Source organism: Poecilia formosa, unplaced genomic scaffold, assembly GCF_000485575.1.
Source record: "Poecilia formosa unplaced genomic scaffold, Poecilia_formosa-5.1.2 Scaffold115, whole genome shotgun sequence".
NCBI lineage: Eukaryota > Metazoa > Chordata > Actinopteri > Cyprinodontiformes > Poeciliidae > Poecilia > Poecilia formosa.
In genome coordinates this window covers 723,602-745,508 of record NW_006800054.1, presented here as the reverse complement: position 1 = coordinate 745,508, position 21,907 = coordinate 723,602, and the positions used below count along the sequence as shown (strand labels likewise).

The window sequence follows — 21,907 nt, the reverse complement described above, 5'->3', positions numbered from 1 at the left end:
ATATTTTGTGTATATTCTATTCAAATGTTGTGCTTTATCCATATGACCTGTTTTGTCCCTATTCTCAAGAATCACTGGCTCTAATATGGAAAAGTTTTTTGATCAATTCTATGAAGTGAGATTTTATGAATGATAAAATCATTTGATAAAATACAAAGTCTAAGATTAATCAGTCATGATGTGTTTATAGTGCTGAAATCCAAAGAAGTTTTTTTTTATTTTTTTCACCTTCACAAAAGATTCAAACTTACTTCAGGACCCTAAAAAAAACAAGTTAAAAGGCTATAGCTTAGTTTCCGCACGACAAAAGAGCAGAGGTTTTCCTGAAACATCATCATTATTGTTTTGAACTTAGAGTGAGTTCAGGAGCTGCTTTACCATTTTAGGTTGTCAATCATATGCATGGGTCTGAGGTCCGCCTCAGGCTGGTAAAAACAAGTGCCTTCCCATTTAATTAGTCCTTGGTAAATCTCTTCAAAGCGTGAAATCAATCCAACAGCAATCCACACAAATCTCCCTCCTCTTTGTGTTCCAGCAAATTAGCCCACATGCCCTTAATCTCTAGAAACGTGTGCATCAAAACGTTCAGCAGCACCACGCCCACTCTGAAATACACAATTGATGTAACATATTCTGCTGTGTTCAAATAATTATAGTCCAACATCACCTGATTCATCACTGTTTTTGGCAGAAATAATATAATTAATTCAAATGGATGAAGTAAATAAATAGAAAACCTTCAGACCCTGCCTTAATGATGTACATAATGTACTCAAAACAAGCAGTGTGGAATCTAATCAGTGATCTCACCAGTTCTGTAAGAAAACAGACGTTAAATAAGCATCAGTATTATGGAGGTGCAGGTGAGAAATGTTCATGCTAGTTAGAATGATTTTTTTTTCTCAGAAAAATGTGAAAAAATAAATGTTATAGGTCAGAAATTAGCATCCTTAGAACAACAAGCTGACTGGACAGCAAAAACATATAAAGAAATGCAGAAAGTCAGTACATTTGAAATCAGTTCAAATGTGACTGCAAATGGAAACTGTTCAGTGAGATCAGAGAACAACCAAAATGGTAAAAACACAAGTCAATGATCAGCTCCAACAAAGGCCCAGTTACCTGGAAACACCGACACAGTCACGCAGCAAATTTGGCAGAGTTAAAAGGCACCAAGCTTTCAGCAGACAGACGCAACAAAGTCCCACTGCTGAAAAAAGTATGTGCTGAGGAGGTTACAATGTTCCAAAGAACATTTCCTAAATGGAAGTGGTGCAACACTTTAGGGACTGATGAAAGCAAAATTGATCTTTCTGTGTCAAGTAAGTTGGGCCCCAAACACCTGATTCAAGCCACAATACGCCTCAGAATACTTCAGAAAATCATGTCCTCTTACAAAAAGGAAATGCCTGTGAAATAGGTGTTTTACCAAAAAGAAAAAAAAAAAGACCACAAACCCTCCAAAAAGCGAGCAACATCTTGGTTTTAGCTTCAACAACAAGATTAGCGTTGCGGTGCGACCAGCCCAATGCCTGGACCTTAATCCCAAAGAGAAGCGAGTGTTGACACAAAAAAGCCTGTTTCAACACAAACGTCCTGGGCTGAAACACCTGTTCATAGCTGCCACAAGTTGGACGACTTCTGCAACATTTTTCAGTTTATGCAACTAAATTTAAGAAAATAAAGATGCTCCTGTTTTCCTGTGCTAAAAAAAAATAATAAAAAAAATTGATAAACATTTTGTTGCATCTCTCCGCTGTTCAGTGGCATGTTAAGAGGGAAAAAGAAGCAATTTTGAGATTTTCAAGATTTAATCACTGCTTATCAGTACCGCATATTCAAAATGTCACCATACTGTTCATTTAATATAATCTAATAATCCCAAACATGGTTTCCTAGTTGTGAATGTTTAAAAATCATTACAATAAATTCTAGAAACACTCGAGATAAAGCAATTCCTTTTAAACACATGTAGAGGCAAACAGTTTATTGCTTTAACTGTTCCAGTATCTAGTTTTAGCTTTTTAATCCAGATCCAAGGTATCAAGCTTATGTCTGATTTAGAATCCAGGGATTTATTAGAGACTGGAGGCACGTGCGGAGGCAGCTCCCCTTCTTTGAGACGACCACTTTGCATTATCAGATCAGACACAAAGAAGAAGAGGAAGAGGAGGAGCGGCCAGCAGAGGAGGCACAAAGGTCAGCGTCTTGCTCGGAGAGGTTAGGCAGATTACAGACGCAGGTGTGGGACAGACAAGAGATCAGACATTTGGCCATCATTTTAACTATATTAGTAAATTAATGATAATGCATCATTGTGAAGCTGCTCTTCACGAGGGTAACATGACAAAGCAGGTGAGCGGTTCGCCTTTCCTGAAGCCCTTCTTCCTGAAGACGCCCGTCAGAGTGGTCACCCCTCGGCAGCAGAGACGACACACGCTCCCCGCCAGCGAGTTCAGAAACCTCACCCCACAGGATGCAATCAGCGTGTTCGAAATAGAAAGAGAAGGTAAGTCTATGCTTTTGATATTCATGAATGGAATTCTTGCAACTATCGCCAAAAAAAAGGTAAATTTTTAAGATTATGTATTTGTAAAACATGGAGTTTTCTAATTTCAACACTATGGGGAAAAAAAAAACTATATGTGTGTCAGCTGATTAAACATGAGAGAACATCATATTTTCTTTCCTTTCAACTTAATTGCCTCCTTGATGATGATAATCAGTGTCTGAAATGCTTCGCAGCATTCGTGTCCGTCTCTGGCGAGTGCCCACTCACGCTGAATGAGGTGCTTAATTTTCTGGGTCAGTGCCCCGAGCTGTCTCTGGGTTGGTTTGAGGAGGGGCAGTTGGTAGCCTTCATCATTGGCTCCGGCTGGCACAAGGAAAGGCTTTCACAGGTATTAGAAAAAAAAAACAACAAAAAAACATTTCTATAAGAAAGATATTTATTTTTTGCAACTCATCGCTGATGGAAATCTAATCTTTCTAATCCAGGAGGCCATGACCCAACACGTTCCAGACACGCCTACTGTGCACATCCACGTGCTGTCGGTGCACCGCCACTGTCGACAGCAAGGCAAGGGATCCATCCTGCTGTGGCGCTACCTGCAGTACCTGCGGTGCATGCCGGGCCTCCGCAGAGCGCTGCTCATTTGCGAGGACTTCCTGGTGCCCTTCTACCTAAAGGCCGGCTTCAAGGAGAAAGGGCCCTCGGAAATCTCCGTATCCAACATGCAGTTCCAGGAGATGGAGTACATGCTGAACGGGCAGGTGTACGCGCGACGGAACAGCGGCTGCTAGTCGGCTGCGTTCGCTGGACTCAATGTAACAAACCCTGTTGCACTGGTGGACTGGACTCCACACCTAACCCAACGAGAAAGGGGAGAGAGGTTTGCGTGGACAGAGTGGACTGACAGCGGATTCAGACAGCAAATTGTTGCTTTTTACCGACAGACATAACATCATATTCTTCGTCATCAGTGGCACATCAGCTTTTATCTCAATTAATCACACTGTAGTTCGTGGCGAGTGAGGAGGCCTAAAAAAACCTGATTAAATTACAACACAATCTTTAGAAACGTCGTGTTTCATTGTTTGATTTTAATAAACTACACAACATCCAGCAGGCGTTAAGAAAAAGTAGCACACATTTTTTATTAATTAAGAGTCGTTTTTTGTTTTTTTTTTCTTTTTACCGTTTCAGTTACATGAGGATAGATGGGCGGCTAAAACGCCGCCGTGTTCAAAACAATAATCACTTCTCGAGAAGCAATAAACAAAAGGAAACATTCGAGTGCTCAGCATAATGTAACAAAAATATGGCAGTAGTTGGTACATTTATCAACAAGGCACCAAAGGTATATATGTATATATATTTTGTCCCTGCTTCTGGTTCTGAGGTTGCCTGAATAATTGTTGCAAATGTTGAATATGATCCTTCAGCCTGTACCAGCGCCTTGGCTTCTCCAACTACTTGATCTCAAGTAAAGTGAAACCAGGCGCTTTGATGGGTTTTTGAAGTGCCTTAGCTTTGTTTCACTGGACAATAAAAGCACTGACAATGATTGTGAATGGGAACGTAAAGGAAATCCATATGATGAGGAGTATAGGTATTCATAATGACACAGTAAAAGAACACAACGATAATCTTTTAGTTCACAGAGAAAGAGGAAATGTTCCCCTCCCTCTCGGATCAGTCCACAACGATTGACCTGATGCCTTCATGCTTCGTTGCTCGCGCTTCAATGGAGGTGGGCGTTGAGGTCGTACTTCTCGCAGAATTTGTCCGTGAAGGGGATGCAGGTGATCAGTTCGCACCAGTCGCACTTGATGGGGTAGACGTAGAAGAGCACCACGAGGCCCGAAAACAGACCGACAAACACCAGCAGGAAGACGATGATCTGGCAGCGTTTGCGGTACAGGTCCATGCGGCCGAAGCTGACGTAGGGCAGGAAGGCGAAGGACAGGAAGAAGCCGGAGATGAAGCCGCAGATGTGGGCGAAGTTGTCGATCCAGGGCAGCAGCCCGAAGGCAAAGAGGAAGAGCACCACGCACAGCAGCTTGATGAAGGCCCTCCACGGCTGGGCCAGGATCTGCCAGCTCTGGAAGAGCTCCACAAACAGGCAGGCCAGGATCCCAAACTGAGAGCCAGCGGGACCCACCTGAGACGAGGCGAGAGAAGAATTAGGAAACAAAACAAGGTGAACGCGTCTTGCAACCTAGAAGCTCTCCTTACCTCTGCTCTGTAGGGTAAGAAGATAGCCGAGGCCAGGTTCCCGGTTATCCCACTGAGGATGTAAATGATCGAGATGCGCAGCCAGCCAGCCAGCTTCTCCAGGTCCCTCAGGATGGTCATCTGGAAAGCCACCGACACCATGCAGTGGAGGATTCTGGGAGGACAGACGCGGACAAAAGTAAAGCGCATGAGGGATGGAGATTCCACAAAGCCGCACGTGTTGAGAAGATAATCCTCCGGCGCTGGAAGAAGCACTGCTGCAGAAATCACTCTCCATCTCAGGGAAGCTTAATGAGTTCACGCAGTGAGGCCACTTTGTTAATTATCCAGGAGAGAAATAACAGACGACGCAAAGATGAAGCGCTTCTTAACTGTGGGGTGGTTGTAAGTGGGAGGTCTTTTACTCTGCCTGACTGGCAGCTTTAGACTGCAGCTAGCATGATGACGCCAAAACAGAATACCACTGCGAGCGAGCAGTTGGATCAAAACACACATATTTTTGGCATATGGCAAACAGATGGAGTGTAAGATATAAACAGAGGAATCTCAACAACAGCTGTTTTAGTTCACAACAAGTTTCCTTCCCTTATGTTGTTCCCTGAAAGATTATTGATTTAGGGTATCAGTTCTTCTAGCGCAAGTATTCATATGGTTCGAACTTCTCCAAATGTCACATTCCAACCACAAATTTTAGTGACTTTTATTGGAAATTTTACCGTCGACTGGTTTTCTTTCCATTTCACAGCCGAGCACTACGTGGTACTGGCCTGTCACCGAGTCGACAGCCGTTCTGCGAAGGCTGTCGTTCGTTAGACAATAGCGGTGAATAAACGTCATCATGAAGACTGAGGAAAACAGCTCAGGGGATCCGGTAACATGCCAGTCATCAGCCGTACATTAAAAAAAAAAAAAATGTGGCAGAGTGGCAAAAAGAAAGCTATAGTTTGGGTAAAAACAAGCAATAAGAAGATGTTCGGTTCAAATAGGATCGAACATCTAACTTTATGCAAAGAGGAAACCTAGCAGGATGGCGACAGTGTTATGCTGTGGGAATGCTTTTTACTCAGCAGGGGACACGTGATACTTGATTAACCTAAATGCAGAAAAATCCTGGAAGAAAATCAGTTGGAGTTTTTGTTTTTGGTCAAACATTTTGAAAACCATCACAATCACGCCACGCTTTGTGTGAATCAACCAGAAAAATGTAGTTAATACATTTAAATAGTTTACAGTTATAACACGTAAAAAAAAAAAAAAAAAAAATCATGGAGTATGGATGATTATACAAGCAACTGCATGGAAGAAAGTAGTACATCCACTAATAATATCTCCTGCCTTTTGATATGGCTGTGCCTTGTTTGTGCTCCACCTAAGGAAAGAGACGGAGTCAACTTCCTCGTGCAGAATATGAAATCAGACTATCATCTTTTAATTAAATTTTTCCTCACCACATTGTGTGACCAAATGTTACACAACAGATGCAGATATTCTGTTGTGATTTTAATGTAACTAAACTGCAACGTCTTACGCCTGAGCTGAGCTCCTTGAACACATTACGTGCATTAATATCCTCCATGTGGCTGCAAACTATTTTAATTTGTTTTGGTCCTTAATACACTGCCGGGGAAACACTTACTTTCACTTTAACACAGATAGGAAAGACATTCTATTTTATTCTGCACATTTTACAACTATTTCAATCTTTGATACCTACCTGGGATGATCAAACAGTAAGAAAAACGACATAAAAGCTTGAAATGCGCCTTTTTACACAGTCCAGTTCAATCCATTCCCAGGTAGTGTTTCACGCCAGGAAATTTTTTTGAAAAGATCGTGCCAACATGTGTGACTCACCCAGCATGCAGGAAAAGAGAAAGCCAGAGCCTATAAAACTGATCTGGAATCTCTGGGTTGAGGAAAGGCAACAATCCACAGACATCATCCATGCAATGCACCTGAAAAAAGGACAGCATGTTCAGCTGAATCCCCCCGGTGATTCAAAAAGAAACACGTGATGTGCACAGCTGCTTACTTGCGAGCAAAGAGTAGCCTCCTCATGGAAGTAGCCCTTCATGAAGTCACAATATTCCCTGGATGTTATTTCACACCTTGAAGCAAAACCGCAGCGGTCAGTAAGCTAAAACGTTTCTCTGGTTTGTGTGATCGGCCCGAATGTTTCTCACCTCCCTTTGGTTCCGATGCAGCAGGGCCGGCCTGTGATGGTGCAGTCTATGTGAGGCAGGTTGGTATGGTTCCCTGTGTTGTACCTGGTACAAATCTAACAAAAACAGAACAGAACAACCACTGAGAAATTAGTTGGGTTATTCCAAACTGGCAGTCTAGTTGAAAATTTTTTTTATTGAAGCAAATTCGTGTAATAATTTCATTTTCTTTGGATTCGAATCTACGAGACTGCAGCACATTTCGTCAAAATATACTTATTACCTTGAGGGTAATAAGAGAAATTCAAAAAAAGAAACAAAAAAAATAAATAAATAAAAATAAAAAATAAAAAAAAACTGGATGGTGAGAAATAATGTCTCCAATTAATTTGGACAATTTAATCCTGAAAAAAATAAAATAAATAAAATACTTGATTTTTTTTCTTTTCATCAGTAGCGTAGCTTCAACTGAATAAAGACAATATTAAAGATACAAATAACTACAAAATATTTAATTAATAATTTGCTTTTACTGTGAATTAAGTGCCACTTTAAAAAGTGAAGGTTCATTGTAATAAGGATCAAAATCACGTCGGGGTGGAGGCTTCAAATTACTCACAGGCCACTTCGTTATGTCATCGGGCCATTCATGTGGCGACACCGAGGCCGGCTCCAGACATATCCTGCAGTCAGAGAGAAATCGTACACAACAGATGTGTAAAATGCTTCATCTACCATCAGCTCACGCTGTCGCTATGAAACAAAGGCTCGTCGTGTTTCCTACCTGGGATCCTGATGACACACCGAGCCATGCTGCCTGTCTTTACCCTTGAACTGTGGGGTGCTGTTTAAAATAGCGGGATCATTCGGCCACTTCACCCACACAGCTAGAGTACTCTGCACAGAGGCAAACACAGAGGATCAGAACCATTCACCGCGCTTCTTAGCAGATGGATAGGTTTAATGTTTTTTAAACGGACCGAGCATTCCTCCTCCGAAGTCTGAACGCAGCCGGAGCGATCGTTCCGAACGCAGCACGCAGAGTTGCGTTCAACAGCTTTCTTTTCCCTGATAAGATTGTGCACTTGCTCATCTTGTCGCATGCATGGAGAATATTTGGCCCCTAAATGGATCAGGGATTCCTAAACGTGGATCACACGAAGATGAAAAAAAAAACAAAACATAAAACATCCAACACCTGCATGCAGAAACGTGTCAGTTTAACAAAAACATTAGGAAGGAGGAAGGGTTAACTTACAGAACCAGGCCCGATCCAGAAGTTCTCCTGCTGTACAAACTTGACATTTTCATAGACACCTTTGTTTCTTAAAACCTAAATCAAAATTAAACAGAACAGGGATCAGTATTGGGGTGAAATTGTGCGAGTAAAAAAATGTTTATTGAGGTGATGAGTAGGACTCACAGAATCAACAGTTTCATGCTGAGAGAAGCCCACTGGTGCAATACCATATATACATACAGCCAATATAGTGATGACTAAATGAACAAAGGTGATCCAGTATGTGAAAAAAGGCCTGAAAGAGACACACAGCGTGTGTTAAAGGCTGGAGTTTATCCGATACTGTCACCCACTGAGGGAAGCAGCAGAGAAGCGGGACGGAGGCTCTGCCACCTGTGGTCGTCCATATCCTCGATCTGCCTCTTCACGTAGCTGTCGATGCGTTTGCGGTAGGTGCGGTTCGTCAGCTTTCCCACCATGCCCAGCCCGTACGGCCTCTTTTCGCGAGCAAAAAGCTTCTTGACCGGCACGACGATGCGCTGTCCACGCCGCTGTCCGTGAACGCTCACCACCTCCTGACGCAAGGGCACCTTTGGTGGTCCTGGGGTTCCTTCTTTGGCTTTGCGCCATCCTCTTTCCAGAGGCCTGGAGGGGAGGATGGGGAGGAAACGAGATTATTAAAAAAAAAGAAAGTGGCATGGGATTAGGGATTAATACAATTAAAGCCTTTATCTGCTTCTTATTCATTAGCATTTAATTATTATAATAACCTATTGAACTACCTTATTAAAACACAATCTATATACAGTTTAAAATAGCAGTTTGTCTAAAAAAAAAAGGAATGAAGTTGAAAATCTGTATAACATTTTTTACATCCATATAGTTGGAAGCACATCCTGTTATAAAGACAAGCTGTGAATAAATATTTATCTAACGTGTTATTACTCTTCAGAAAGTAATAAGCAATATTAGGCATTATTAAACATCAGTCAGCTCTTCAATATTTTCACTTCTCCAGTTTTTAATCAAAGTTCTTCTGAACAGTGTTTACAGTGACCCGTTTTGTTCGGATTTCCACAGTGATGCATTTTAATCAGAACTGCTATTATTTTGAAGGTTTCAATTACTCAAATTCAGCAGCGTGCGTGTCAGCATACAGTAAGTGATGTCTTCCAGCTGTTATTCTGAACACAGCTGTATTTCGTGTTATATATATATTTTTGTTAGATTTGCAGTTCCAGCGTAATTCTTACTGAAAAACCGCTTTAGAGCCAGATAGTTTTTTTTTTTTTTTTTAATAAAAAATTAATCGCTAAAGCCGACTATGCTGACGACATATTCACTCACAGCATGAGGTGACTTCTCTCAAGCTCAGTCTTATCCAAGGCACTGCCTGTCAGCTCCATTTCATCCTTCTTGGTGCCGGGCTCTGCCTCTTTGATGGCCATCTCAGACGGAGACTCAAAGACCTCGTCTGCATATGTGGACAACTCTTCGTGCATCAGGATGTCCTAAAAACAAACGTGGAGGTGAAAAGCGGCGTAGAATTTAAGAAGAGATTACTTTTTTTTTTTTTAAAGAATTAGATCAACATTCAGCGTTGGATAGAAATGAATTCAAATTGTGCTCACTCTAGCAAAGAAGGAGGTGTCCAGTTCATCGGGAAAGTCGACCACGTCTTCCTCCATGAAACTGGCGGGAGTGAAGCTTCGCCTCTGCGCCCGTTTTAGAGTGCTGTCTCTTAACGAGCGCCCCTAAAAAGATGAAGACACAAAGTTCAACATGGACATTTGTAGCCGTAACAAAATCAGTGCAATACAAGAAAAGTCGAATTAGTGGTTGGATTTCATCCTGCTCCGTTTGCTCTTTCACCTTGACCAGTGCAGCTGCAGCCCTGAAGCTCATCTTGGCCACCGATTCCCTCTTGCGCCTTCGAGGTAGCCGGTTGAGACCTGAGCGGGAGCTGGTGAAGGAGCAAAGTGACGCGGCTCCGGGCGTGATCGGGGTCGGAGGCACGCTGTAGCCGTCAACCTCCTCCACCATTCGAAAGGCTCTTCCACGTGCCAATGGGTCCACGATCTGCAAAACCAACCAAAGTTTTTGGTTATGGAACATATAAAAATATGGAGTCTGCTCAGTCACATGTTTTGTTTTTTTTTTGTAGAAAAATAACAGTAAAAAAACAGGTATGGTTCAAAATATTACATCAGGTAAAGAAAAACATGGGTTCTTTTTCCAGATGAGACAGAGGAAAAAAAAGAAAAGAAAAAAGAACTGGAGTCAAACAAATACGGAAAATAAAATGTGCAGGAATGACCAAAAAACACAAACTATTTAATTGCTTTTCAAGATGTATTCTCTGAAGAATGCAGCTTGAATTCTTTGAGGACTTTATCAATAATAAAAAAAGCAACATATTCTTCAGCCTGGTTCCATCATTTTTCATATCAGTTAACAGATCAGCATGTAATTTCTTTTCTTGCATTGTGTTTTTACTACCATAATTTTTTAACTGGGCTGAGACATGGACGGCTTGCTGGTCAGGTTAGAAAAAGGACACAGTCATCACGAAACATGTTCACCTGCTTATTAACACTAACAGCAAATCAGTTAATCACATGGTAGCAAATCACTGCTTCTTAGGACTCCAGATGTGGTAAAGGTGATTTCAATGCATGATTAGGATTTATTATTTAATACTCCGCTGAGTCAGGAACGTGTTCTTATACACATTTTTGTTTTAAATTGTAGCATTATTTCAAACGGCAGCTCTCTTGTTGGGTCCATATTTTATGTGAAATAGCTTGGAAGGTTCTGCAACTAATAATTCAGACTCATTTAAATTAGCAGACTTGTGCATGTACTAGTTTTAAAAAATGCTAATGATTGAGTGATTCCAGAATTTTCTTCTCTAAAATAGATGATCATATTTTTTTTATTGAGATATGTTTTATAAAGTCTTTGTAAAACAAAGTTTTACAAAGATATGTTGTTCATGTGAATAAATTAGTTTTGTGCCATTTTGCCACTCTTAGCTGGTTGAAAATCATCTAATTATCATTCAATATGTTGCAGCTGTCAAATAGAAAAAAAACACAAACTAACAAAAACCTTCCAAGTTATAAATTGTAGAAAAGGTAAGAATTGAAAATGAGAATTTTCTGTTGCAATGTGTTGTACATGTGAGCAATTTTGACATGTTAAAAACAAACAGAAAATTGTCATGCTAAAATACAGAATAGCTAAAGCTGTCCTTCACCTTTCATTTAATTAATGAAGCGGCTTTAAGAAAAAGACAAAAAAAATAAATAAAATAAAATAAAATTTTATTCACCTTTTGCATTCCATGCTGCGAGGACGGCACGTAGAGGGGAGGTGGGGTCTCAGTGCTGGTCAAGGAGATGTTGTCCTGGCTCGGCAGGTCCATCTCCCGGATCACCTGCGGTTTTAGCTTCCCATAACGGAGGCTGCAGTGCCGAAGACTTTTCCTCTGCCATTTCTGTGTGGCGTCGCCGTCTTTACTAACTCCAAACCAGTCTGCTGTTCCCCTAACACCAGAAAGCAGAAGCTTTTCAACCGAGATCTTCAAACTCACATGCCAGAGACATTCAGAGCAAATCGCTAATGGTCCTTGTAGGAGCCTCGCACATGTGGAAGTGGGTCAGGAGGAACATGCAACACCACCCTAGGAAAATAACACTTCCCAGAGTGTAGAAAAGGTGTACTGGATAGTACAAGTAGTGGGCAGAGTAGACGGAACAAGTCTAGACATGTTGCTTGTACAGCTACACACACACACACACTCTCTCACGCCCACGCATATGGATAACAAAAAAAAAGTGATTAAATACAGACACTCCTATGCTTAACAGCCACCAATCCAATTAGCTTTTACTAACTAATATCAGAGTGCATTTTTCCATTATGGACATTCACACATTAAAAGTAGACACGCACATTCATTCTGTTGTTGCAGAGGCCTAATAAGCACCAGAACAAAGAAAGTTGCTGCTCCCCCGAGGCCAGGAAGTGGAAGTTAAAACATTCTTCAAAAGGAAAACAGGGCAGAGCGAGCCATCTCTCTTCAATGATTACAAGCTACACAGTAAATGTTACGTCACTCAAGCTTTTATCTATTGTTTAACCCTCAGTTCTAGGAAAGCAACAGTGGAAAAGCGTCTTTTCTTTGCGAACGGTAAGACGTTTTCGTTGCCATGCCTCATCTAACAGAGAAACTCTGAAGGGGCCATTACGAGTTGGCACGCCAGTTATCAAGCTCTGGTTCATCAACAACCATCATTGCAAAGCTAAAACAGAGTGGATTCTTCTGAAGCCTATCTGCAGGGAAATGAGGGACCATTCCAACTACCGGGACGAGTCATTACTGCGGCTCCCGTAAGAGGAAGAGGAACAGCTTTTGGTTTCACTGTATGACTCATTAAAAAAATAAAAATAAAATCTGACTAAGAGGGAACTTGGACTGACTGAAAGAAAAAAAAAACAATTACATCTTGTGATGTGGATTTTCTACAAAGAGGGCATGCAACATCTCATGACTTTAAAAAAAAAAAAAAAAAGGAAATAGTCCGCCCTCTCATTTCCCCCATCGTCAGCACACAGATTCATCCCAGTGAAGCCTGCGCGAGGCTGTTCTCGTCGTACCTGAGCAGAGTTCTGGAGAGAGAGTGGTGTTTCCTGACGCTGCGGCGTGCAGCCCGCTGCCCCTTAACGGGGACAGTGTTAATCCGCTCAAAGTGCACTCTCCTGCTGCTGTGACCAGCCAGGACAGGGCGGGAAGGTGACGGCAAGGTGGCAGGAGGGGACAGAGGAAAGGTGGAGAGAAGATAAAAGTGACAAAGGAAAAGAAAACAAACCAAACAAACAAATGCACCTTGGGAGTGCTATGGCCGTCTTCATGCAAAGAGAGCAAAGCAAGAAGTGTGGTCAGATTGCATTAAGATGTTAATCACCAAGTGTTTGGAAAGTTAGAAAAAGGGAAAGAAGAAACACTGCAAAAGTCATGAAAAGTTGATGTTTTACAAGTCTACAGGGCAAAAGGGAAATAATACCTCTACTGTATCTTATAATAAACATTTGCTCATAAATATTGCATTTGATAATGACATAAAAAGCAAAAACATACTCTGGAGTCTAATGCTCTGCGAGACATCCATGCACAATTTCGTAATATTAAAGGCAAAGATATTGTTCCTTTGTGTTCATACCAATGAGGTACGACGAAATATATCTAGATTCATCTTATCGCCTTCTCTTACCTCTTTATGGTCTGAGTAATGGATGACTGGCGTTGTAATACAGGCCGCCGGGTGTCAAAGATGTCGCGCGGCGGAGACTGGAGGTGAGAAGTCTCCACCGGCATGCTGATACTGCGCAGGAACCCCTGCCGCCTCACCGGCTACACAAGAAAAAGATACGTCAGAGAAGTGCGAACACAAATCATGCCGTACAGCAAATGACAAGGGTGATAAATACTGAGAGAGGCATTTCGCGAGTGGAAGAGAGAGAGAGAGAGAGACAGACAGAGAGAGAGAGAGACAGACAGAGAGAGAGAGAGAGGGAGTACCTGAACAAAAGTCGGAGGCTCGTCTAGTGACATCTGAGCCGTGGGAATGTCCAGTCGGAGCCAGGGAGGTTTCTTCCTCTGCAGGCTGCTGGTGCTTTCCCGCCGTGGTTCAGCCATGTTTTCTGTCCCGCTCCAGGCCTGCCAGCTATTGGGATTAAAAATAAAAAAAGACAAATGGAAAGGTGAGTAAAAACACTAATTTCACAGTGAAATATTACCATTAAAATATAGGATCCTAGCAGAAAGCTCTCCTTTAATATTCACATTTTTCCTCTGACCGGTGAGCAAAGTGATATCCAATAGTTGATTGCCATTTCCTCAAAACCTAATAGGGAAGTACAAAAATAATAATAATAATTTATCATTATTATTATTATTTTTTTTTTGTTGAAGGAGGAGGAAGCTTGCAGCCTTAAATATAATCCTTTAATTCTCACTTCACATCAATCTTAATCCCTTTTGGTGGTTTAAAGCAGCTCAGCACACATCTATCAGAGCCTAATGACTGTGTACGCATTCCCATGACGAGGCCCAAAGACCACAGAAGGTGCACAACAAACCTCAGCATCAGGCCGTCTGCCAGCGGCTGCAGCTTTGTAATTCTACCACCCCACCATCCAGCCTCACCTCTTCCTGTCATTTCCTGCATTCGCATTGTTCTCATTCTGATCTAGTTTGCATTTCAGGTTGCTTGCGCATTCCTGCAAAAGCATCCTTTTTTTTTGTCCTCTCTACTTGTTGCAAATGTTTAAAATCGCAGCTACGGAGCTGAAACCAAATGAATGTGAAAAACCTAAATGATTATTAATTACTGGGACACTGACAGAGCCATGGTAACAGTGTTTTTTTTTTTTTCACTCCCTACACCAGATCACCCTCTTACTTGTGTTGTTACTCTTTGGAAAAAGAAGAAGAAGGAAAAAAAGGACATCCATGGCATTTTGAATCCACATCTGTTTCAGATTGGCATTTTACTGCACCACAGGCTCGTTTTAGTCCATGTCATGATGGGAAGTGTTGTCTGTGACTCTCAGCAGCGGCGGAAGGAAAACCTCACACACAGGTCAGCAGGGGTCAAAACCAGCATGTGAATGTAAACTGCGGTCCGAGTTACTGCAACCAAAATTCAATTACAGAACAAAAAATAACGGGACAAAGTCTATTATTACAATATTCTGGGAGAAGAAAAGTTCTAAATGCAACAAAGTCATTAAAAGAACAAAGCAAAGATTAAGCTATTCTGCAAGTTAATCTTTTTCTGGAATGCTTAACCTCGCGCAGGTATTAGAATTTTATCCTAAATGATGCATGACCCTCAGTGGCTTCGCGCTCTAGTTCTGCTAATCTGGTATCTCTCTTCAGAAGCTGGCTGAAGCAACGTGGAAAACTACCACCAGGGTTAGGCAGGCGGTCTGGTGAATAGGGAAAACATCCATCAAGCAGTTTAATTTAAGGATTTATTTAATTAAATACAATGAAGATCTGACAGAAGAAGAGGGTCAACCTGCTCTGTTTGAGACAGAATTTGATTGTTGATCCGGGAGCAGAAATGGGCACTAATTTTGTCTTCCAGTGTTATAATCTCACTTAGTTATGGCACATACCAGACCAGCAGTCGCACTAATCCACTGTTCTCGACATGAAAGACTTCACAAAGTGCATAAATAAAATGAAGGACTCGGTTTTGTGACGCAAAGGAATCGGGCGCTGTGTTCCAAATGTTCGGCCACGACCTTATGAAACAAGCCTGGCTTTTTGTGCTTTAATTTATTATGTTTCCTCTGGTTTGACTGAAAACATTCTACCATTGTGGTAATTATCTTTGGCAATAGTAGTGGTGATGTGGCGGTATTGCACCTTCCTACAGGATACACATTTGGTACCGCTTACATGCATTTTTTTTTCCCCTCTTTAGCAAAATTATCCAGAAACCCATGCAGTGTTCTCACACATGGCTCAGGGGCAAGTAGATGCATCTGAAGAATGAACGCTCATACTTTGGCCACACAAGCTGCAATCAGCAGTTGGATTTTTGCAAGGGAATTTTTCAGAGACCCGACTACTTAATCAGCTTGTATTAGTTTGTTATAAATATGCAAAAAGCAAAACAACAGCAACAAAAAAAAATTGGCATTTAAAAAGTGATAGATTTAGTGGGGATTTATTCTCCATTTTTTTTAATTAAGAAAAAGTACATAAATCAAAAATAACAAATAAATATCATAGATGTACCAGCATTACACCTGTATTAGTCAATATTGTTTGTAGCAGTCAATCAAAGCATTACGTCATGTCACACAGTTTTGTTTCTGTGAACTTATTTAACTAAAGGTTATCATAGCATGAAAATCTCATGCCAGCAGAGTCTAATGCTAAATGCCACAAGATGAAGAATAAAGAAGAACCCCCTCTCCCCCCCACCAAAAAAAAAACAAACAGTGTGAATCCGGTAAAGACGCATCAAATACTTTATCTTTAAAATCCATCAGGGTACCAACATTAGGGAAATGCAAATGTGACACCATTAACTGAGCCTCAGCAGACTTGTTGTTAGGACAACAGCCGCCATCTTGCTCCAGGCAAATTTAACTGGAATTTAATTACTTTTGCCATTGGTGTAAACAGCAGGACCCCTGATGTGAAGCAGATCAGAGGGAGCATCTCTACTTGAAGGTTAGAGAAATAAACAGGCTGGGAATTCATTTACAAGCAAGCCAGTTGTCCTGGTCTACATTTGTTTGCAGATGATGGACATTTTTCATTGTTCAGGACATTTTTTTCCCCATCCAGATAATGAAGGAACCTAAAAAAAAAAAAAAAAAACTGCTTTAACCCTTTTTCATCCAACTCTTACATCTCCAATATTGTGCATACTTAAACATTTACAAGTAATGACGCTATGACGGTTACTTGCCCTTTTCTGCAATCTTACACGCTATATATCCGACACTAAATATAAAAAGTAAGAAGCCAGCTGAAAAATCTTGACAGCACAAAAAACACCGGATTTGCTCAATGTCCACAGTATAAGTTGCAGCACTGTTTTCATACAGAAGCAAAAAAAAAAAAGTTAAAATAACTGAAAAAAGATTTTATGAAACATGCCAGAAAACCTGGTTGCTGAAACATAACTATAAACAAGCAGCTATTGTTTCATTCTTCCAGAAGTCTGCTGACCACTAGGAACATTTGGTCACAGCCCAAGGTAAACCCTCCGACATTCTCCAAGTAGTAAAGCCAAAAAGCCTTGGAAGTCTGTCTCTGTCTTTTTCTCTCGTCATCTTCCAAAGTCAACATGGCCGTAAAACTGGCATTGGCCTGCAGCTCGTGTCTGAGGAGGAGTTTAGCTGGAACAGTTGGCGTAGTCATTGCTCAAAATGTGAGCGTGGCTAAGAGAGCTGTCCTTGCTTTTTTTTTTTTTTTTTTTGTCCTGTTAAAAATTAAAAATGGAAGCCGGGAGAAGGATGAATTCAAAGCTGCTCTCAGTCTGAGAAAAATCTGATATTACAGCCAGGAAGTCCTTCAGCAGCAGATATCCTTGGGGGGGAAGAAGGCACAACTGAATTGTTGGCAAATATCCAGGCTGAAGGATTAGCTCTTCCCGGATGGAGAATGTTATCTAGCTGTAAGTTTGAGGGGGGAAAAAAAAGGAGGAGGAGCGCATAATATTCAAGCTATTTAATTTGTTCATTTCTTAATTTCAGATGCCTCATAGTGCCCCAGATTGTTTACATTCCCAGAGCTGATTGGAGGCTCACATTCTTGTGACCACCATGACTTAATCAAAAAGAATTGTTTTGACTTCAAGATTCACATCCAACAGAGGGAAAACACCCACATCCACAACTTAGCACTGAGCCTTGAAAGACCAACTTCCTGCACTTTGTAAAAAAAAAAAAAAAACAGGACCTCCCACTCAATCACAAGACCATGGACTACTCAGTGTGCAAGGCGTTTTATTCTGGGGTGATTCAGTGCCTCTCCAGAACCCACATGAACCAGCAGAGGACAATCAAGCAAACTAAACACAGAGGACATGCTGACATCTTTGCAGATGTGGGGACACCCAGCAGGCCGTAATGAACAGAGCTGACAGGCATAGCCAGCGCTCTCCGTTTATTACACAACATGCCAGTTTAGTTTTCCGTGACATTGCTTCACATAAATGCCCTGTAAATGCTTTCTAGTTCTGAAATAAATAGGAAAAACAACAACAGAGGATCGAGCCTCGTCCATGAAAGACAATTAAGGCAGCAAACATTTTTCATGAATCCTTATCTTGAGTAAGTCGTGAGAAATATTTTTACATTCTTTACATCTTCTCCACCCAAGGACATAATGATCTCTGGCTTTGTGCGTGCCGTAGCCGCATTCCATAAAATCTCTGGCAGTTTCAAGCTAAAATGGCAGCAGTAGCTGCCTTGAAACCACATGCAGACCTAACCACTACGGACAGGAGCTGACTGGTTCCCGGCCACTGTGTTGCTGCGTGTTGCACCACAGGAGGCAGTCACACTTTGGGTGGCTCAGAAAGCTGCATCTCTGTTGCTGACAGAGCCAGCAGTCATCAAAGTATCCTTGAGTATCCTTCTTAAACAGCGTTTTGACTAAAAATCTGTACTCAGGGAAGAAGAGGTGTTCCTCTCTGTTCAAGGAGACCCCATAAGGGTAAATCCTCATGTAGATACGAAGCTTGTTAATACTGTTCTATTGTTACTGTGCTGCTTCACATGCTGTTTTTATTTTGTTTTTAATTATGTAAAGCACCCTGAAATGCCTTGCTGCTGAAATGTGCTATACAAATAAAATTTGATTGATTGATTGATTGATTGATCAAAGAAAGAAATTGGTATAAAAGGAGGGCCAATCAAGTGTAACAACATGGTACGGATGAGCTTCCTAATAATAATACCTCATTTTTGACAGCTGCTCAGTTTTCTGAACTTTAGTTCCTTCTTTCATTTCTTTTTTTTTATTTTCTGTTTCTGCTGCTACTTTTTCCGTTTTCTTGTCCACTTCACACCAACTTTCTCATTTGTGCCCTTCTGTGACCTGTCAAAACTCACACTTTCGGTGTACGGGACACCAGTTCAGTACAAAAGTGCACACAAGAGCAAGACTAATGATTGATTTAGACATGAAACCAAGTGGCACAGACAGGGTCACTCCACGTTTTTCTAGCACATACCATTTATTCTGTTTTACACAAGAAAACTTTTATACTAAAAGTTTTACTTTCACATGGTGAACGAAGGTGTTCAACTTTGAATTACAAAGGGATTTCTAAATGTGTCGTTTTTACTTCCATGTGAGGTTCACCTGCACAGCATTGCAGAAATTTTGAGCTTCAGAGAGCACATCATGCTGCTAACTCTCCAATTTGGGTACATCAAGGAAAAGGTCTTATTTGAATGAGGAGAATTGGACTGTAAGAAGAAGTAATATTACTATGGAATGTTGCAAACACCAGAACCAGGTGAAAAACCGCTGATTTGAAAGCAGAATAACAACAATAATATAAAAAAGAAATACAACTTGTTGCCGTTTCATTTCTAGATACATAAATAGAAATGTGCAAGACACTTCATAGAAATGCAGGGAGAAATCACCTCGTTACCAGAATCGGCCCATTTTCAAAATTGCACAACCTATTGCTTGTTGAGAAATGTTCATTTGTTCATTAAGGCTGCAAGAGTGCGAGAGAAAGCAGTACTTTCAGTTGACAATGGTAAGGCTGAACAGAGTACAGCAAAGCTGCTCCGTTTCATCGTTTTCATCCAACAGGGTCTACATCCTCAAGAAGTACACACAGAGACTGCTCTTCTAGAAATGCTACCTTTGTCAACCACTAATTTCTCATGTTTAATGCATCAATCATGTTGTCTTTAAGAAATACGTGATGTCTCTGCTCCTAATATAGTTCACAGGAAGGAAGTCTAAAAATATATGTTTTGTGTGCTGCTTTAATATGTTCTTCTAAAAGAGAAACAAGAATAGAAAGAAAATCAAGTGGTTTACTTCTACATCACCCTCTCCCATCCCGTCTATGACAAAATACAGCCACAGGCCACAAGCTGAAGTGCAACTGAGCACCAGCAAGAGCAGCAGTCATCTGGATTGACCCTAGTGACATGTGACAGTCTGTCACACCAAACCGGCCCTTACGACATTAAAAAAAATACACACCGAGACAGCAGAAATATCCACCGCAGCTGACCCGAAGATCAAGTGTCACAGCTAGTTGAGGGGGGATGCGTAGTGGTTTGGTGGGGGTGAAAAAGCTGCTGTGGCCGGGGAGATAGACGGTGGGCACAGGCGACGTGCACGCCGACGAATGGTGGAGCTGCTAATGCATTTTCCCATGTCAGGATTTTAAAGATCTTAAATTCAGTCACTGAGCTTTCAGTCTGATCATTTTAACCACGCAAACTTAACTATATCAGTTACGCGTGGAGTGACAGATTTGCATCCAGTTAAATGCCACACTCCCTCACAATCATAACTGCAAGCCAGAAATATAAATAGGTTGTAAAATTATAAATGGCCTCTTAACAGCAGCCTGTGTGCAAGTGGTCTATTTATAAAACTGGGCTGCTTGTGTGCAATTAGATAAAAGTGAACCCGACTTAAAAAAAAATAAATAAATAATCCACATGCGCACGTTTGTGCAGGGAACTGTTTTGTGACAGAAATAAGAAGACAGCTCTTGAATACTGCGCTTGTGAAGCCACCGTTATAAACCTAGATGCTTTCACTGGTCTCTGTGAAAGAAATAAACACCATCTGTATTTGCCATCGCATCCCACCCCTTTGCTTCCTCTACAAAGCCTTAAGACACTCCCAGGCAAGAAAATTGTGCTCTGCTGTATTATCAGCAAAAGACCTGACTTTTCATAGCGCAGTAATATCCTATGCAGGAAATCAGTCTGAAGGAGGAATGTTTTGCCACACAGAAACTGATACACACACATGTAATTACACAGATTTCAGTGTGCTTACCAGCAGATATCTCTAAGCTGTCCCCGTGTAAGACTAAAAAAATAAAAAATAAAATAAAAAAAATCTTACACGTGCAGCTAATACAGCACATGAATTTTTAATCATTGTGCACAGGTAAATAATTTACAGCTCGGATCTCAGTGGAGTGCCTGTGCACATGCAGGTAGCAGTACATGGTACTTGCACATTCCCTTTTCTCACAAGCCATTTCAGGTCCCTTCAGGAGACAACAAAAAGCTTTCAGTGGAAAAATGAGGCTCACCGAGTAAAGTTGTGAAATGTCTCAGTGCAGGGCTCTGCTTGTGCCTCTAATCTTCAGGAAGCAGCTGACAGAAAAGACTCCCTCACCATGAGCTATATATACTTCATAGGTCTAGATAACAAGATATGGGGGTTTTAAAAACAACAGAACATTTAAGCCCACTTACACCATCCTGTCCATTCCTGTTATATCCACGCGTAAAAAAACCACAGTCTTTGAATTGTGCAGCGTCTACGCAGCTCATGCCGTCTGCCACTGAAAAGGTTGTCATTAGCTAAATTAATCTCCAACTGTAGCCTTTAAGAAAAGGAAAAATTCAGTACCTCCTAAATCTGTGGTATAAAAATCCATTAGAGTACAGATCAATTACGTACTGGAGGCAGCAAAGAAATTCGATATGTGTGCAATGCTGATGAAGACCTAAAGATATACATCTTGTAAAAGTATGCACACGCTTTTTGATATTCTCACAGTAAAGCTCACTTACTTCACTTACTAAAATTGGCAATTGGTATTACCAATAACATTTTTGGGGCGGGGTCAAAGAAAGATGAAAGCGGATTTGGCACAAAACCTCTGGAAATTATGCCAATGTATATATTATTTTTACAGCCTTGCAAATTAAGCATAAGCTGTAGGAGACGAGAAAAAATAAAGGCATCACTCTCAAAACAAGACAACCTCTTAATATAAAATCTAATACAAGTGGAAGAATAAAGGATAAAGGTGAAGAATCATATTCTAAAAAGAAAGTTGGGAGGCACCAATGGCAGGATACAAAAAGGATGAAAAAGAAGGGTGCACTGAATACTATGGATATTGTGTGATTAACCAATCTTCAGTATCGTGCTCCACCACATGTCTGGGCTGCTGAGAGTCTGTTTCAAATCATTCTCCAAGGTCGAGGCGATTAAAAAATAAA

General features: G+C 41.1%; 2 protein-coding genes across 6 annotated transcripts in view; one reads left to right on the top strand and one right to left on the bottom strand.

Moving 5' to 3' along the window:
* LOC103143768 (serotonin N-acetyltransferase-like) overlaps positions 1-3,577 on the top strand; it is a 7,239-nt gene extending 3,662 nt beyond the window's left edge. Inside the window, exons 1-4 of one of the 3 annotated variants that reach the window (XM_016675525.1) lie at positions 2,037-2,199; positions 2,324-2,509; positions 2,746-2,900; positions 2,998-3,577. In XM_016675525.1, the coding sequence (XP_016531011.1) occupies positions 2,052-2,199; positions 2,324-2,509; positions 2,746-2,900; positions 2,998-3,303 (795 nt within the window). In that variant the 5' untranslated portion in view covers positions 2,037-2,051 and the 3' untranslated portion in view covers positions 3,304-3,577. Of the gene's footprint in view, positions 1-2,036; positions 2,510-2,745; positions 2,901-2,997 lie in introns of those variants that run through there. The other 2 variants (XM_016675526.1, XM_007560439.2) reach the window with 2 other exon arrangements.
* Positions 3,578-3,632: 55 nt separating this feature from the next.
* Positions 3,633-13,896, bottom strand: rhbdf1a (rhomboid 5 homolog 1a (Drosophila)). 3 transcript variants are annotated; one of them, XM_016675524.1, is made up of 18 exons: positions 13,725-13,896; positions 13,417-13,556; positions 12,803-12,910; positions 11,475-11,688; positions 10,013-10,219; positions 9,772-9,894; positions 9,488-9,651; positions 8,534-8,785; positions 8,324-8,435; positions 8,159-8,233; positions 7,881-8,042; positions 7,685-7,797; positions 7,520-7,583; positions 6,922-7,016; positions 6,771-6,846; positions 6,593-6,693; positions 4,739-4,892; positions 3,633-4,664 (listed from the first exon to the last, which is right to left on the bottom strand). In XM_016675524.1, exons 1-18 carry the CDS (start codon positions 13,839-13,841, stop codon positions 4,245-4,247), a joined length of 2,697 nt encoding a protein of 898 aa, XP_016531010.1. In that variant the 5' UTR covers positions 13,842-13,896; the 3' UTR covers positions 3,633-4,244. The 3 variants fall into 3 exon arrangements, with proteins under 3 accessions (XP_016531010.1, XP_007560502.1, XP_007560503.1); XM_007560440.2 differs by having other exon boundaries at positions 12,803-12,907; XM_007560441.2 differs by lacking the exon at positions 12,803-12,910 and having other exon boundaries at positions 13,725-13,895.
* Positions 13,897-21,907: the final 8,011 nt, after the last annotated feature.

Excerpts from the sequence above, each read along its gene's own strand:
- rhbdf1a (XM_016675524.1), bottom strand. The coding sequence starts at position 13,841 with ATGGCTGAACCACGGCGGGAAAGCACCAGCAGCCTGCAGAGGAAGAAA. Across the intron at positions 12,911-13,416 it reads ATTACTCAGACCATAAAGAG|CAGCAGGAGAGTGCACTTTG; the intron begins GTAAGAGAAGGC and ends GGCTGGTCACAG. Across the intron at positions 8,043-8,158 it reads TCTGGATCGGGCCTGGTTCT|GAATCCCTGATCCATTTAGG; the intron begins GTAAGTTAACCC and ends ATCCACGTTTAG.